Source organism: Ascaphus truei, chromosome 17 (assembly GCF_040206685.1).
Source record: "Ascaphus truei isolate aAscTru1 chromosome 17, aAscTru1.hap1, whole genome shotgun sequence".
Taxonomy (NCBI): Eukaryota; Metazoa; Chordata; class Amphibia; order Anura; family Ascaphidae; genus Ascaphus; species Ascaphus truei.
In genome coordinates this window covers 40,106,546-40,125,095 of record NC_134499.1, presented here as the reverse complement: position 1 = coordinate 40,125,095, position 18,550 = coordinate 40,106,546, and the positions used below count along the sequence as shown (strand labels likewise).

The following is an 18,550-nucleotide window of genomic DNA, read 5'->3' as shown; positions in this document are numbered from 1 at the left end:
ACCTACCAGAGACTCTCACATCCACCACCAGTTTAAGTTCTTTCAAATCTAAGGCTATCTCACATTTTAACCTGGTCTGTAACTGTTTCATACGCTCATAATATATATTTTCTTTAACTGTGCACGCAATGTCTTGTATATAATGTATACTCTGTTCATTTATGTAACTGTACTTGTAACCATGTATTATTTGTTTTACTCTGTGCCCAGGACATACTTGAAAACGAGAGGTAACTCTCAATGTATTACTTCCTGGTAAAATATTTTATAAATAAATAAAATAAATAAATCATACCTCAGGATTTTGCTGACTATTTTAAGGAAAAGGTGGAATCCATACGTCAGGACATCCCCTCTGTATCCTCCTCCCATCCAACACTGCTTCCCAATTCTCTTCCTGCCTTCCTTGACTCTTTTTCCACTGTCTCAGAGGAGGATGTGTCGCTGTTGATCGCCTCTTCTCCCTCTACCACTTGCCCTCTTGACCCCATTTCCCTCCCATCTCCTAAAACCTCTTGCTTCTACTATAATAGCTACGCTCACACACACACATTTTTAACTCCTCCCTCTGCTCTGGAACCTTTACATCCTCCTTCAAACATGCAACAGTCATACCATTACTCAAAAACAGCAAGCTTGACCCTACCTGTCTTTCTAACTATCGACCTGTCTCCCTCCTGCCTCAAAACTCCTTGAACGTCTTGTATTCTCTCGCTTGCTCCATTTTCTCAACACCTATTCTCTCCTAGACCCTCTACAATCTGGCTTCCGCACTGCTCACTCCACGGAAACAGCCCTCACTAAAATAAATGACGACCTCCATGCTGCCAAAGACAGAGGTCATTACACTCTGCTCATATTACTCGACCTCTCTGCAGCATTTGACACCGTGGACCACCCTCTTCTCCTTCACATTCTCCATAATCTTGGTATTTGGAACAAAGCTCTATCCTGGATCTCATCCTACCTCTCCCATCATACTTTCAGTGTCTCTTCTGCTAACACCTCCTCCTCCTCCTCCTCTATTGATCTCTCTGTGGGGGTACCCCAGGGCTCTTTCCTGGGACCTCTTCTCTTTTCTCTGTACACACTTTCTCTAGGTGACCTAATCACATCTCTTGGGTTTAAATGTCACCTCTATGCTGATGACACAAGATTACTTTTCAATCCCTGACCATACACCTGCAGTACAGACCAAAGTCTCTCTTCAATATCATCCTGGATGGCCCTACACCGACTTAAACTTAAAATGGCAAAAACCGAGCTCCTCATACTTCCTCCCAAACCTGGCCCCGCTACCTCCTTCCACATTACTGTTGGAAGTACTATAATTCACCCAGTAGCCCAAGCACGCTGCCTAGGGGTCACACTCTACTCTCTCACATTCAAAACGTTTCTAAAACCCGTCGCTTTTTCCTCCACAATATTACAAAGATACGCCCTTTCCTCTGTTCGCCTGCTAAAACTCGGATTCAGGCTCTCATTCTCTCCCGTCTCGATTACTGCAACCTCCTGCTGTCCGGCCTTCCTGCCTCTCACCTTCAATCTATCCTAAATGCTGCTGCCAGAATCACTCTACTATTTCCGAAATCTGTCTCAGCATCTCCCCTCCTGAAATCCCGCTCTTGGCTTCCTATAAAATCCTGCGTCTCACACTCAATTCTCCTCCTCACTTTTAAAACTTTACACTCTTCTGCCCCTCCTTACATCTCAGCCCTAATTTCTCGCTATGCACCATCCGACTCTTGCGTTCTGCTCAAGGATGTCTTCTCTCTACCCCCTTTGTATCTAAAGCCCTCTCCCGCCTTAAACCTTTTTCAATGACTTTCCCACATCTCTGGAATGTCCTTCCCCTCAATACCCGACAAGCACCCACTCTATCCACATTTAAGACACACTTGCTTAAAGAAGCATATGAGTAGCACAGTGGATAATACTATACACGATACATAAAAGCTTGGCCTCCTGCAGACGCACTTACCTGAATGCCCTCCTACTGTCTCTGTACGTTCTCCTGTTAGAGCCAATTAGATTGTAAGCTCTTCGGAGCAGGGACTCTTCTTCCGAAATTTTACTTTTATGTCTGAAGCACTTGTTCACATGATCTGTTATTTGTATTTGTTATTAATATGATGATTGTCACGTGTATTACTACTGTGAAGCGCTATGTACACTAATGGCGCTATATAAAGATATGCACACGAAGTGGAAACAGTTGACAGGGAGTGAACGTTTCCTGCTGAAAAATTGAAAATTTCATTAAAAATCAAGATACTTACATCCATGCAACTTCTACAGAGGATTTGCAATAATTCTTTTTTAATATTATTAGGCAAGACAGCCATTTGTACTTTTAAAGTCTGGGAATTAAAGGCTAAATGGTGTGGTCTTTGTGGCATCGATATGCTCAGCAAATAGAAAAAAAATTAACCCATTGAAGGTGTCCTGGAACAGGATTGCTTATTTCTGTTCCCCCCCTTTGCAGCTCTCTCACACAGACAGCTTTCTATATTTCAGTTGCATGCTTCCCTGCTCTGAAAACGCAGTGTGCCTGTGTAACCGATACATTTTGTTAGTTACATGTCCCCTCTCCACACAGCCTATAGCTGGCTGCCCTGGCAACCTACCAATTCTCCTAGCTGAAATTGGGTCAATCCACTCCCCCGTCTTTACTGACAAGTTAGTTTGGTCCGGAGACTATTCCTGTCTCCCAGGAACCCCTCACTTCCTTTTCCATCCAAGCAGGCTGTGTGAGGACTACTATTCTCCCTACTCCCTTGCAAAAGCAATTCGTTTGACCTCCCCTTGATACAAAAAGCCCCTTCACATAGAGAAGCACTCTCCCACCACTCAACAGCTACAAGTACCCTTTATTTTGCTGTGGCCTTCTCAATAAAGTTAAGAATATACTAAAGGACTTGGTGTGCTTTCAAAGAGGGACAAGTTCAGCTATCTGGCCATACAACCCTGTGGCTGCAGAATAGAAGGGGGAAAAAAACCACCCACCACACAACAACCTACAAACCATCTAATATTCTCCAATCCGACCATTTGGGAGGAGAAAGGTTTCCACCAGTTGTTTGTCCCCGAAATGTTTGCATTAAAAGTTCTTACATTGGCCCGCTGAATTATCCGGGCTGCACACTTAGGAAGGGATAAGAATGGCGAGAGGATGCGCCCAGTTTTGTAGGACAGGCGTACACACTGACATTTCTAGATCCTGTGTCATGCCCAGGATGTTCGCTCGCTAATCCAAAAGTCCACAAACTGGCCCCTTTTAATACTATTCTTTTTGAAAAAGACTTTAGTGTAGCAAGGCAGACCAGGGCCCAAGTACTGCGGGAGGTCCTGAGAGAGCAAAGTGAGCCTTGTGCAGTACGTACTTGGGCCTAACACTGGCAACCTGGGTGTATTGTGGATTTGTGTCCGAAGCTTTGGGGAGCGCAGATATCACCATATATGAAAAACAAATGTATACCACATAGTGTAAATCAGCTTCAGAAATTATTTCAATTCTTTAGGATTCAGCAAAATGGGAACTCACAATTTTTTCAGATTAAATAAATAAAAAAAACGCAAGCATTTCCCACGTTAAATGTGGTTCAAGATGTTCAGACTTTTAGCTTCTCTGGTGTGTTGGTGATGGTGTCACAGTGTGATGTATCCTCATTGAAACAGAAATAACACAATACTGCAACACTGTATATACTTCAAAGTGTGTATTGGACAAAGAATGGTATCACACATGAATACAAGGCAGCATAGGCACATAAACCTAAAACGTGAGTGGCTGGCTGATATCTCCCCTGCTCCGGTTCAAAAATCTCTCAATCTGCCGGGCTCCCGTGAGCACCAATGACAGAAACATGGATTTTGCTCAGGCCAAGCAGGAATGCGCCCCTATAAAGCACTTGTTGCAAAACAAGCCGATATCCCCACCCCATCTCTTACAGTTTTGTAAATGACTATATGGGAGTCTGTGTCGACCCCCTAAAAAGAAGGTGCCGTAACCCAGTACCAGCGCGTTTCTCCCCCTAACCCCCCCCCCCCCCCCCGGATATCCGTATCACCGATACTACTGCCAAGCAGCACCATTGTGATGCTAATGCAATCCACAATAAAAAGCCAAAACGCCTAGGATAGATTATTTGGACAAAACAAGACCCACCCTCAAACAGTTCAGCAAAGTGTCACTTAACATAAATAGCAGGGTCAACAATGCGATGAATCATTACCAAGCGCTGCATTTCAGGGTCATTTTCCTTTAGGCACAACTTTCAAGAAACCCCCCAATTGCATAGCGCAGGCCTGCACAACTCCAATCCTCGAGGGCCGCAAACAGGCCAGGTTTTCAGGATATCCCTACTTCAGCAAAGCTGGCTCAGTCATACTGAGCCACTAATTGAGCCAGCTGTGCTGAAGTAGGGATATCCTGAAAACCTGGCCTGTTTGCAGCCCTCGAGGACGTAAGTTGTGCAGGCCTGGCGTAGCGCAAGACTCCTGTAAGAAATGTGTAAAATCAAAATTCTGTTAAACTTTTAAAATACCTATCTTGGAATTGTGTGTAAATCGTCACGGTGTTTCTTATCTCTACCTTATCTCTGTCCTTCCCCCTCTGCCCTTGCCCAGAGTTCAGACAGGGTGGGGCATGATTACATTGTTCACCTTCCTACTAGAATAAAGCAAATAAGACGGACCATCCTGCACCAATTCAGGAAACAGCTTTCAGAAAGGATTTTGAAATACTTCTTCTACAAGTCTGATTTTGTTTTCCACTAAAGTGAACCAAATAAATACCATTTGCCTATAAAAAGAAGATACAGCCGTCATTACCATTATCTCCATTATTGTCCCGCTGTAACAGCACAATTAACACTCACTATGCACCCGTCTTCCAGTTTAAAAAAACAGCTGGGCCCACTTTATGAAATATATTCCTTTTTCTAACAAGAAACTATTCATCTTTAAAAAAAATAAAGCAAAAGAAAGAATCCTTTAATAAATTCACTCTAAACCGTAACTAGAAAAAAAGGGATAAAGGAGGAAAGAAGGAGAATTAATGGGATTCCACAAAGCTATTTTTTGTGATTAACTAGAGATTCTTGAAAGATTACTTTAATGAATACGACAGGACCATTACTTACGCTTTAAAGAGTAGCCTTTCTTTCTGGACGTGGACATGTGCCAGCCAGCGAATGGCCAGAGCAGGGGAGGCCAACTCCAGTGTTTAAGGACCACCAACAGGTTAGGTTTTCAGGCTATCCCTGCTACAGCACGGGGGACTCAGTGGCTCAGTCAAAGACTGTGCTGAAGCAGGGATATCCTGACCTATTGTGTTCTTTGAGGACTGACGTTGGCCACCACTGCTCTCGGGCAAAGCATTGGCACACAACCTTAAGGCTTTGTCCCCGCTGGTGCCGAGCGAGCTCATGCTTGGAGAGCGCCGGGTGTCCTTCATTTTCACAAGCGCTTGTGGGGGGGGGGGGGGGGTGGGGGCGCGGAGGGGGAGGGGACACTGCAGGGGAAGCTGAGCGCGCGAGGAAGTTTAATAATTTGTTTATCTAAGCCCCGAGCACACATACATACACACACACACACACACACACACACACACGTCACCATGCACCGGCCGCTCAGCGCTAGTGGGGACGCAGCCTTAGTCAGGAAAACATTCTTACGCTACAGTGATTTCAATCTGTAATGCTCTCCTGCATTTCCCCACTAATGACCTAAACATGCAAAGTGCAAAGTGATGATGCAATTTACTTTCACGTGTCAGACGATGTAAAGATGCATTTTGCAAACTACTTCAGAGCTAAGTTTTCATTAAGGCGTTTGCAACAAAAATGTAAAAACATTGAAACCACTTAACTAAAAACTGACGCGCAGGCGCAACTGAAATAAACAAACAATGCAGACCGCGCCCCATCAAAAATGGCTTGAACAGTCGAGTTGGAGTATCTAGGCCCAAAGCCACAACAGGATGCTAGAGTTTAGCACTTGTTTGTGGGTCATACAATTTACCCCAAGGCCACGTCCATAATGGATCTGATGGCGCGAGCGACGCCACTCGCGTCAAATACAAAGCAATGGAGGCCAATGCTAGTGTCCATAGTTCGTGCACGTGAGCGCCGAGGCGGCCGATGCGTGGCGAGAAACTGGTTTGAATATGGCGTGTGACAGCCGGCTCACGTGCACGGTTTAGCCAATGAAGACGAACCGCTCAGCACGCCCCCCATTGCGCAACCCAACCCAGGACACAATCACAGCAAGTACAGGAGCGCGTGACATCACGCTCTCGCTCGCGAGTGCCTATGGACGAAGCTCAAGGCTGCAGCTATAGTGCAGGTGGGCACAACGGAGTACAAGGAGGCAAGCGCGCCTATCGCATCTGTGGACTTCGATCACTTGCACGACAGGGAGGCGTGGCGTCACCAGGCTTTTTCGCCCCGATTGCTCAAACACGGCAGTCGTGAAAAATCAAATTGTCGTCTCAAACTCCTGCCGCACGCGTCACATAGCGTGCAGCATGGCCGGACTGATGCACTTACGTGCATTTGTTCGTGCCGCCGCCTGCACTATGTCCAGTGCGTTAGTGTGGTTAATTGCCACACTGCCTTGCTTTTAAAAAAGCCCAGTTTCAATGAGCGAATATAATAACAGCGTGTGAAGTACTAGGCTGAGTCCATAGGGACTTCAGCCGTGCGGAGGCCCGCGGAGGCTGAGTGAAAGCAGGTGCTTTCCCTGGCTTTAGTCTGCGCCGTTCTGGGGCATGTCTGGGGGTGGGCCAGTGACGTCATGGAGATGAGGGCGAACCGCTCACGTGACCGCCCCATCGCTCCCCTCAGCGCGCAAACTAAAAAAAAAATTAAGAGCTACGCCTCCGCGAGCCCCTGATAAAGCCGCTCTCATTGCGGCTGCAGGGGCTGACTGGTACGCGTGAACGCGGCTCAGCGGGTCAGCGCTGACCATGCCCTCGGCCGTAGAGATGTGAAACATTTTTCAAACAGTTGGGACCGTTTTGCACTAATTTTCTGTAAATTGGCAAGCTATTTCGTCTACGCTGCTGCAGGCATCTGCAAATCTTTGCAACGCAGATCAAAAACCTGAAGGTTCCTCTCCATGGACATACAACTATGCTAAGCCTTAAGAGCACGGGGAAGCCATGACATGTCAGATCTGCATGGAGCAGAGGTAGTGAGGCTGTGTGCAGAACCTCCTGCACGTTTCCCCCCCAAGGAGACAGGATCAGCGGAGAACCCAGCTGCAGAGAAGCAGCGCAGGAGACAGACTGCCGACAGAGGAGATCCCCCGCAGAGTCAGTGGAAAGTGGCACCACACTACATGTCTTTGTGAAGCACAGGCCTGCAACTTACCAACAAGATACCAGTACCACACAGTACAGCCTGATACAGTAACGGACACACACCTGGGCAGCGCTTGGGTGAACTGTGATAGTATTTGTATTGTACTTTGTGTGTAGTGATCCTAGTGCCAAGGATAACGTGGTTACTGATAACCTGTGTATTATATCTATTCCTTCTCGTCATAAACCACAGACAGACATATCCTGGTGCCATGCCCCCGCGCACATGTGAGGGTCACTATAACAATTGTATGGACTTAGGCCCCAACCTCATAGGCTGAGGTATAGTAACATAAAGAGGGGTTACAGAGGTACACAAGTCAGTGGGTGTTTTACAGGACTCACATGCTCTCAATGTTACACATTTTGGTGCAACGGAACAAAATGCTGGAAACCTTTTTCGTGAGAAACCAAGGATCAATTGTTGCACAACTCACAAAGTGATGCACATCTGTCAGATAGCTCTTAACTGAGGTTGCAGGTTATGGATCCGGTTTGTGTAATGTCATACAAGGCCAATCCAAAAATAATAATTCTACAGACTGCTCAGGTTGAAACATTTGAAATAAAAGCAAACATTATCCAGTCTTCTTTTGGAAAACCATTAGAAAAACCACGTCTGTGGGGACTTTTTCTAAACTGCTTTATATTTCAGACAATCATTAATCCTGTTAGTACAAAACAAAGTACATAATGTTTATTCTGTGATTGTGACACTACCATTTGTGACCTTTTAACCCAATTACTGCTGGGGTGGGGGGTGGGGGAAGAGATTAAGGAGGTAAGCAGCGAAGGGGTGCTTAGAAGTTATCTGGAAATGCTAGGAGTGCAGCATGTATATCCACACCAAAATGTCAAGGCAGCACCTTGGATAAACGCCTGGCATGTCAGACTAGGAATAAATCAAAATAACTTGAAACATTACTGGGCCCATACATAAAGTCTAGCGCCATGCCTCAAGCATCCAGTAAGTGCAATCACTCTGGTCTTGCCTCAGCCTTTGACAGCTAAAGAGAGACATTTATAGAGCAAATTAAAGAAAAGACTTAAGTGTATTAAACCGACTACAAAGAGTGGGTCAGGCTACCTACCACATTCCCCAACTGTTACTGTAGGTAAAACATTTTTTTAAATAAATCATTAACACCTGAAGTGCAGAAGATGCCTTGCTCTTCATCACATAGCCTCTAAAATGTCATTTAAAACCCCATCTGTTGACTTCCAAAGCGCTCAATGATGCTGCAGCCCCAACATATCCACCCTCATCCCCAAATATACCGACCAACACCTCCTCCTCATGCCTCAAACTCCTCTCAAATCAATGTAACAAATCAATGTAACAGAGGTGCGCCGACGACTGTTCTAAAACTTGCCTTGGAAATTCTGGGGCAATATCCAGGTAATGCGGCCAACATTTCAGTGAAATTTCTGCAGACAGACTAATGGCCCGTCGGATTAACACAGCGGGGGTCCCTGGCAGTCCCATTCAAACTGAGTGGGACCCCTGCTGTGTTAATCCGATGGGCCATTAGTTTTTCTGCAGAAATGTCACAGAAAAATGTTGCAGCATTACTGGGGTATTGTTGGTGATTGCCCCAGATTTTCCAAGGCAAGTTATAGAATACTCGTCGGGGCTCCTGTAGGAAGCAAAAAAAAAAAAAAAAAAAAAAAAGAAGGTTACAAAAGCAGAGTGCTTCCCGACATTACAATTTCCCAAGTTATAGATTGTGGCTGCACAATAAAGGTAGTGTGCTTCCCTAGAATACTTTGTGTACTACCCTTCTTACGTCCAGCAACACTTTCTACCGGTCTCATAAAACCGAACAAGGGCAATGTATGGAGGGTTAGGTAATGTTACTAAATGCATAAACAATATTCCATGCTCCTCATCACCAATTATGTACAGGAGGGCCCCAATAATACGGCGGGTTCCGTTCTGCGGACCCGCCGTAAAGCGAGAATCGCCGGAAAGTGGAACCGGCGATTTCCGTTAGGTGCGCATGTGCAGACCGGCAACACGCCGTTCTGCGCATGCGCGACAGAAGGAAACCCCTCCATTCCGCGCATGCGAGATCCCTGGCCGGCCCGTTCTGCGCATGCGTGGACATGGCGGCCCCCTTCTCGGCACCGCCGTATCGCCGAAAAGCGGGGCCCTGCTGTATTGAAACTGTGTGAGCTGGGTCGCAGGACAATGGGAAGTCCATTTTGACAGCCTCCAGAAATGAAAAAAAGTCTGTGTCCAATTCTGTGTTAGTAAAGACAAGTGAATAAGTGGCATAACCCGATGATGGACCCGGAGAGGTTGGAAAAGCTTGTAACTGATCTACTTATTGGTCCAAAAAATAAATAAATAATATATAATAAAAAATCATCATACCCCCTACTCCCTCCTTTGAGATTACATGGAAGAAAGGACCAACACTGCTTCCCACCCTTCTTTGCTTACATCCGATGCAGAAAACAGCGGCAATAATAAAAAAGGCGCAGACTGATACATCTCAACTTTTACTGACTCTTGCCAAATGGCAAGCCAGGGTAGAGGAGTAAAATACTTTGATACATAGAGGCAGGGTGAATGTGCCCAATTTTGCTGCACCAATATGGACTAGATACATTGACCCCACCATTGTAATCTCTGGATACAAGCCAAAGCCACACGAGACATAAAGCAACATAAGGACCACCAGTGCCGAAAGGGACGTTTGGTCATTGCCGTTTCAGCACGACCAAATGGCCGCCGGCACGCCTCTGGAATCCCCGCCACATAAAGGTAAGTTTTATTACGGTTTAGGTTAGGGAGTTAATTTAAGGGGTTTTACCATATGGGCTTAGGTTAGGGGGTTTTAGCGTAAGGCCTCATCGGCGTCAGGGTGCGTCACGGTGAAGCACCGACTGCCATTTGGTCATGATGAAATGGCCGCGACCAAATGTCCTGGACCGCCACCAGTATGCCCTGAAGCAGGATCCCCAGCGCGCATTCATGGTCCATATACCAGTTTGAGATTCCAAGATGTGTGCAGCTGTATTAAAACTGCAGTTCAAGCAATACCCAACATGTGTTTTTTTTAAATACATCAGTTCTGTACAATGAGAAAATACTTGTAGCATTTTTAATGTAACAAGCATTGTTTCTATAGCAACCATTTACAAAGTCACATCCCATTCCGAAACAGGATCTGCCACACCCATTTTTGAGCCCTGCCCTCTCTCTAGCAGTGCACCAATTGTATCTAGTGACTGCCTGGTCACATGATCTTCCTTACATAACTTTGCATCTTTGGTCCTCTTCTGCTCCACTGGCAGCCATTTAGTTAACCTACGAGCCAAATCTTCGGTGATCAGCAACTTAGCTCATTACTTAGTGTGTGGATTGACGTATTAAAGGGAATAAATATATATATATTTTTCAAACAGCAGCTTGGACTGCTGCTTTAAGATCAAACCGTGGTTTTACACAATATATGGTGCTTGAGGAACAGAGGGTCTTTTCCCCAAGGTCAAAAAGAGACTAGGCAGTGGGACTTCAACCAGTTTACCGGCACAAAGACAGCAGTCTTACTTATAGTCCTCCATGCTTCGCTAATGATGGCATCATCCCTTCCCATATGGAAGAAAACTGGAACCATGGTGGGAAGCACATTACCAGCAAAACAGGAGATCACACAAACGGTACACACACACACACACAAACGGTACACACACACACACACACACACACACACACTATATTTTAAATAACTTTCTAGAATTTAAAAAAAAAAAGTGTTGGTCACATTTACTAAACGCCAATAATAAGCTTAATAGATTATATCTGGCTCATTGTTACCATATTTTAAGTATCATGGAATGGTTTGTAAACAATGTTAATTCAAATGATTTCAGTTTGCTCAATAAACATTTCCCTTTACAGATGAAAATTAAAAATAAATAAAAACAAATCCGAAGACACACAACCCCACTTACAGATTACAATGTGTTCATGTTATTCCTAGGCAGGGGATGCATCTTTATACACTTTATTGATATGTCATTACTCTTGGACTCAAATGGGTCTGTCCCCTTTAAAAGCAGACTAAACACACAATGTTCTTAGAGACCCTGTGCTGGATGCATTAAGCACTTTCATTGTAATGCTCATGCTAGGTCTGCCTTTTTGTACAGCACCTACCCTCTCTGGCCATTGATCTGTTATATTCCAAAGACAAGTCCTAGTGACAGCATGGCTGTGTGTGTGTGCACAGTTGTAATTGTTAGATGGGTTGTTTTGGTGATGCCTGTTCTGTCAGCAGAAGCTTCAGGTGATTGCATAATTAAGAATATTACATTTATAAATGGAAAATGCTACTCCAGGATAGAAAAATTGAGCACCTAATTTAATGTAACAAATTTATCAAATGTTATATAGCAGTGGAAGGAAAACCAATTCAAATACTTTAAACTTTACAAAAAAAAAAACTTAAGTGTGGAATTTCCTCTAAAATAAGCATGTAACTTAAGAGGGACAAACTTCTTGCTGAATATTTGCGGATTAGAGAGCAGAAAATACATACAATTTACATTTCGTGCATGGTGATGCTTTGCAGAACTTTACTTTAGGGGGGCATTGTATTATGATGGAGGGGGCTGATAACCTCTAGTCTAGAGTTACTCCTCAGTATTATTATACAGCTCACGATGATCAATTTTAGGGGTCGTTAAAAGGCTTTCCATCTGGGACCTGCAATGCAGCTCTAAGTGTCAATTAGGAAAATTCAGGTCATCTTACCTGGAGTTCACACCACGCAACCTCCACCCAGGTCTCCGTGTCCAGGCCCTTGTAGACCGTCTTAAAGGATCCTCGTCCTATTTCAATGTCAAACTTTAAAAATCTGCCATCAGGTGATGTCGAAACAGCTTTCATGTCTGCCTCTTCATTCTCCTCCTCCTCTTCCTTTTTGGACTTTGCCACATCTTTGGAAGTTTCAGGCTCCTCTTCCCTCTCTGGGTGTCCAGCTTGATCTGGTAGCTCCTCTACACTGTCCCCCTTGGAAGAGCTCCCTTTAAGTTCAGAGTACACCTCAGTGCCAGACCCCTCCTCACTGACCCCATGCACCCTCTTGGCAATAACCCTTCTTGCTCTAGCGAGGGGGATGACTTTGTTCTGGGGCTCAGATTCAGCCAGATCAAGAACAGGGGGTTCCTCTTGATCAGAGTCCACCACCGTCCTTCTCAAGAACCTCAGGTTCACCGTTTTGGGATCCTTAGCACAAGGCACAGCGTGGGCATCTCTCCCCGGTTTCAGCATTGCAGCAGTGTCCATGTTATCCCCAGTGTTTGCACTGATCAGGCCATGAATATTAATGGGGATTTCAGCCCGTTCATTGGGTTGTGCTGGGCACTTGCCTCTCCAACGTGGATCCGATCTGGCACCCCCCCCACTTTCCATTAGATGTGAGGTCTTCGCTTTGGTCTCCAATGTGCCCAGTTCCTTGAGGTCATGGTCCATATCAGTAAAGAAACTTAACAGGTTCCCCTGCAGGAGCCTGTGACGCAGCCAATGGCTCCACCAGTTTGCAAAGCACCCATCAAAAGATGGTCACAGGACCCTGCCACCCTTCCCCGGTCCCTGCAGGTCTCCCTGGTGTTGATGCGGGCAACGAGGTCCTGCTCAGAAAGCCATATTGAGCCTGCCTGGTGAAAGCAAAACATTAAACATACAAGCGGCATCTTTCTCACCCTCCTCCTTTGCAAACAGTAGATGCCCCCCCTCCCCTCTGTGTCCCCCTCCCCCCTGTGTCCCCCTCCCCTGCCAGGATCAGCAGAAATAGAGGCGATGAAGAAATGTGGGGTGTGGAGCTGGTTATAGGGTTTGGAGCTAGCTATAGGGTTTGGAGCTGGCTATAGGGTGTGGAGCTAGCTATAGGGTGTGGAGCTAGCTATAGGGCCTGGCAGCAGCAGCCTCCCACTCTGTCAGAAGCCATGCATCTGCAGCACACAGTGTGTGGGTGAGAGCAGCATCCAAGTGGAGACACTGAAAAGTGGATTTAAACATTAATGATATTCCAAATGCGACAACGTGCGGCCAAAGGAGGTCCCATGTGGTCCTGCAGCAACGTCACTTTGTTAACCCCTTGTGCTGCTGGATTGGGCCAGCCATGCATTTGCAAAGCAATACCAAGGGGGAAGGGGTTAAAACCCAGCAACGAAACAGCATGCAGAGAGGGGGGTAATACTTACATTTAACCAACAGGACTATCCATCCTCTGGGAAGATAAAGAAAAAGAACTTATTCCTTTTATACATGGCCTCTCCCCTTGCAACCCAGGCTAATGCGGACCCACCCACATGCTCTGTGCTTCTGCACATGGGAGATCCCTTATCTCTCTCCCTTTTTGTGCGCCTATATCATTCTGTAGCAGCAGATACTGTACCACCCCCACTCCTCCTCCCACACCCCCACTCCTCCCCACACCCCCACTCCTCCCCACACCCCCACACCCCCACTCCTCCCCACACACCTCCACAGTGCTGGGATGATCAGAAAAAAAAAAGAAATGGATCTGATTTGTAAAAGGTGCCAAATTCACCTTTAATGTGCGATCCCTGAGCTTTCTGCAGGTTAAGCAATTAAGACGATCCCTCCCTTTGCATTTCCTCCCCCTCCCTGCCAGCCTTCCCCTTATTTCTTTCTATGAGAATTGCTCTCCAATGACCTATCCATTTAACAAGCCGGCTCCTGGACAAGGGAATGCTTCGGCAGCCACTAGGAAGAGGAGAGAAGGAGAGGGAGGAGAGAAGGATGGGGATGGGTGGGGAGGTAGAGGGGAGGGAGGGAGAGGTAGAGGGGAGGGGGGAAGTGGGAGAGGGGAGGGGGGGAAGTGGGAGAGGGGAGGGGGGGAAGTGGGAGAGGGGAGGGGGGGAAGTGGGAGAAGGGAGGGGGGAGAGAGGGGAGGGGGGAGAGAGGGGAGGGGGAGAGAGGGGAGAGAGGGGAGGGGGAGAGAGGGGAGAGAGGGGAGGGGGAGAGAGGGGAGGGGGGGAGAGGGGTGGGGAGAGAGGGGAGTGGCGATAGGGGAGAGGGGGGGAGGGGAGGGTGGAGGGGGAGGGGGAGGGGGGGAGGGGTGGGGAGAGAGGGGAGTGGCGATAGGGGAGAGGGGGGGAGAGAGGGGAGGGGGAGAGGGGGGGGGAGAGAGGGGGAGGGGGAGAGGGGGGGAGAGAGGGGAGGGGGAGAGGGGGGGGAGAGAGGGGAGGGGGAGAGGGGGGGGGAGGGAGGGGAGGGGGAGAGGGGGGGGAGAGAGGGAAGGGGGAGAGGGGGGGGAGAGAGGGGAGGGGGAGAGGGGGGGAGAGAGGGGAGGGGGAGAGGGGGGGAGAGAGGGGAGGGGGGAGAGAGGGGAGGGGGGAGAGGGGGGGAGAGAGGGGAGGGGGGAGAGAGGGGAGGGGGGAGAGAGGGGGGGGAGAGAGGGGGGAGAGAGGGGAGAGGGGGGGGGGAGAGAGGGGGGGGAGAGAGGGGGGAGAGAGGGGAGAGGGGGGGGAGAGAGGGGGGGGAGAGAGGGGGGAGAGAGGGGAGAGGGGGGGGGAGAGAGGGGGGAGGGGAGAGAGGGGGGAAGGGAGAGGGGAGGGGAGGGGGGGAGAGAGGGGAGGTGGGAGAGAGGGGAGGGGGGGAGGGAGGGGAGAGGGGGGAGGAGGGGAGAGGGGGAGGGGGGAGGGAGGGGAGAGGGGGAGGGGGAGGGAGGAGAGAGGGGGAGGGGGGAGGTAGGAGAGAGGGGGAGGGGAGGGGGGGAGAGGAGGGGGGGAGAGAGGAGAGGGGGGAAGTGGGATAGGGGGGGAAGTGGGAGAGGGGGGGAGTGGGAGAGAGGGGGGGAGGAGGGGCAGAGAAGGGGGGGGGAGAGAAGGAGGGGAGAGGAGGGGGGGAGAGAAGGAGGGGGAGAGGGAGGGAGAGGGAGGGAGGAGGGGAGAGGGAGGACTGGGGGGAGAGAAGGGGGAGAGGGAGGGGAGAGGGAGGGGGGAGGGGGGAGGGGAGAGAATGGGGAGAGGGAGGATGGGAGGGGGAGAGGGGTGGGAAGGAAGGGGGAGGGATAGGGGTGGGAGGAGAGGGGGAGGAGGGGAGGGGAGAGAAGGGGGAGGAGAGAGAAGGGGGAGAGGGAGGAGGGGAGGGGAGAGAAGGGGGAGAGGGAGGAGGGGGAGAGGGAGGAGGGGGAGGGGAGAGAAGGGGGAGAGGGAGGAGGGGGAGGGGTGGGAAGGAGGGGGGAGGGGTGGGAAGGAGGGGGAGGGGAGGAGAGGGGGTGGAGGGAGAGGAGGGGGTAGGGAAGAGGGAGAGGGGGGGAGGGGGTGGGGGGAGGGGAGGAGATGGGGAGGGGAGGGGGGAGTAGGGGAGAGGGGGTGGAGAGAGGGGGGATGGGAGAGGGCGATGGGAGAGGGGGAGGGGAGGGGAGAGGGAGGGAGGAGGGGAGGGGAGAGAATGGGGAGAGGGAGGATGGGAGGGGGAGAGGGGGGAGGGAGAGGGGGGAGGGAGAGGGGTGGGAAGGAGGGGGGAGGGAGAGGAGGGGGTAGGGAAGAGGGGGAGGGGAGAGGGGGGAAGGGGAGAGGAGAGGGGGAGGGGAGAAGAGAGGAGATGGGGAGGGGAGGGGGGAGAGGGGGTGGAGGGAGGGGGGATGGGAGAGGGTGATGGGAGAGGGAGAGGGGGATGGGAGAGGGAGGGAGGAGGGAGGGGAGAGAATGGGGAGAGGGAGGATGGGAGTGGGAGAGGGGGGGAGGGAGAGGGGGGAGGGAGACGGGTGGGATGGAGGGGGAGGGAGAGGGGTGGGAAGGAGGGGGGAGAGAGAGGGGTGGGAAGGGGAGGAGAGGGGGGAGGGGAGGAGAGGGGAGAGGGAGGGGAGGAGGGGAGGGGAGAGGGAGGAGGGGAGGGGAGAGAAGGGGGAGAGGGGGAGGGGTGGGAAGGAGGGGGGAGGGGAGGAGAGGGGGTGGAGGGAGAGAAGGGGGAGGGAAGAGGGAGAGGGGGGAGGGGAGGAGAGGGAGGGGGGGGAGGAGGAGAGGGGGGGAGGGAAGAGGGGGAAGGGAGAGAGGGGGAAGGGGAGAGGAGAGGGGGAGGAGAGAGGAGATGGGGAGGGGAGGGGGGAGTAGGGGAGAGGGGGTGGAGAGGAGGGGGTGGAGGAGAGGGGGGATGGGAAAGGGCGATGGGAGAGGGAGAGGGGGATGGGAGAGGGGAATGGGAGAGGGGGAGGGGAGAGGGGAGAGGGGGAGGGGAGAGGGGAGGGGGGAAGGGAGGCGGGAGGATAGGGGGGAAGGGAGGGGGGAGGAGGGGGAGGAGAGGGGAAGGGAGGGGGGAGGAGGGGGAGGAGAGGGGGAGGGAGGGGGGAGGAGAGGAGGGGAGGGGGAGGAGGTGGGGGGTGAGTGGTGGAAGGGAGAGGAGGGGAGGGGAGGAAGGGGGGAGGAGAGGAGGGGAGAGGGGGAGGAGGTGGGGGGGAGTGGTGGAAGGGAGAGGAGGAGGAGGAGGGGAGGGGGGAAGGGGGGAGGGGAGAGGAGAGGGAGGAGAGGGGAGAGAAGGGGGCGAGAAGGGGGGAGGAATGGGAGGGGAGAGGGGGGAGGGGAGAAAAGGGGAGAGGGAGGGGAGAGGGAGGAGGGGAGGGGAGAGAAGGGGGAGGGGAGGGGGAGAGAGAGGGGAGGAGGAGGAGATAGGGGGAGGGGGAGGAGGAGGAGAGAGGGGGAGGGGGGAGGAGAGGGAGGAGGAAGAGAGAGGGGGAGGGTAGAGGAGAGGGAGGAGGAGAGAGGGGGAGGGGAAGGAGAGGGGGAGGAGGAGGGGGGGAGGAGAGGTGGGGGAGGAGAGGGGTTGGAGGAGGGCGGGAAGACGAGGGGGGAGGAGGAGGGGGGGGAGGAGAGGGGGGAGGAGGGGGACTAGGAGGGGAGGAGGAGGGTGGGAGGAGGGGGATAGGAGGGGAAGAGGAGGAGGAGGAGGAGGGGGAGGAGAGGAGGAGGAGGGGGAGAGGAGGGGGAGATGGGGGGAGGCGAGGGGGGAGGAGGAGGGGGGGAGGCGAGGGGGAGGAGGAGGGGGGGAGGAGGAGATAGGGGGAAGGGGGGAAGGGGGGGGTGGGAGGAGGGGAGAGGGGGGACCTTGTGGGTATCTTTGGGGACTTTGAATCTATCGACCTTCTCTTCCCTCGACACATTACAGCATTCATGTACCGTTCCTTATCTTCTGCGGACAGGTTGGTACTAATGGGAACAGGGGCGCATATTTCCGGTTCACTCCGCTGGTGGAACCGGATGTGATGTCATCATCCACCGATGTCGCAGAGTCCCGGTACAGGTACAGGTCCTGCACCGGAAGTACATCGTCCACTGGACGCTGAACCGTAAGTTCGGCGTGATTCTCCATACGCAAGTGGTCACCGGACTGGGCCTCATCTGTGGACTCCTCCATCGTAGCCTGCCGGGAGCAAGGTGGTGGTTTCTCACCGCTCCGCTGACTTGCGATGATCTTTGGTTCCTACGGAGCAGTCTCAGGTCCCGTCTCCGCCACACTGGGAGTCGCCACGGCCGTGGGACTTCTACACGGCTCAGGCCGCACCAGCGCCTGCTGTCGGGGAATCTCCGGACTCATCTGCTCCACATTACATAAGTGACTCGTTTTTAGCAGCACCACTGTGGTGGTCCGCCGGTTGGCGCATCACCACCGACGAGATACTGGCACACTCGTCGTCCGACGAGGTAGGCAGGGACGTTTCTGCAGGGGAACGACAGCGGGGCTCCGCACTTTGACTGGAGACTTTGGGCATGAAACGGTCCCATTCCAGCACCACCATCAGCAGCGATCCCCCTTTCCCCTGGGAAGTCACCTTCTCTTTAGCGAGTTCCGGCAGCACAGTCTCCACCACAATAACCGACTCTAGGACAACCGGTAGGGCTCACGAGCCAGAACTGGAATCCACCTCAAGGTTGTCCACCTCTGTCAACGTTGCTTGTGGGCCGTCCGGCTGGGCAACGACAGTAGGAAATGGATCTACCGGCCATATATACAGTCGATCCCACACTGCGGACACTGGGCAGTGGTACTTGGCTCAGCCCCAGGCAAGGCCTCCCACCTCCACCACCAGGAAGCCTCCTGGAAGTTGATAGGTGGTAACATGGCACATTGCCATACTGCTAGCTGTGGGAATAGTAGACAGCTCTGCAAGACTGAAGGTTATGCTTACATACATAGGGGCCAGATGA

The 18,550-nt window shown here is 51.2% G+C and overlaps 1 protein-coding gene across 12 annotated transcripts in view; it reads right to left on the bottom strand.

Moving 5' to 3' along the window:
* The window catches only part of WNK2 (WNK lysine deficient protein kinase 2), a 105,473-nt gene extending 91,372 nt beyond the window's left edge, over window positions 1-14,101 (bottom strand). For 5 of the 12 annotated variants that reach the window (XM_075574916.1, XM_075574918.1, XM_075574914.1 and 2 more), the window contains exons 1-2: window positions 13,583-13,751; window positions 12,132-13,036 (exon numbers count right to left, since the gene is read on the bottom strand). In XM_075574916.1, the coding sequence (XP_075431031.1) occupies window positions 12,132-12,851 (720 nt within the window). In that variant the 5' untranslated portion in view covers window positions 12,852-13,036; window positions 13,583-13,751. Of the gene's footprint in view, window positions 1-12,131; window positions 13,037-13,582; window positions 13,752-13,932 lie in introns of those variants that run through there. The other 7 variants (XM_075574915.1, XM_075574909.1, XM_075574913.1 and 4 more) reach the window with 5 other exon arrangements.
* Window positions 14,102-18,550: the final 4,449 nt, after the last annotated feature.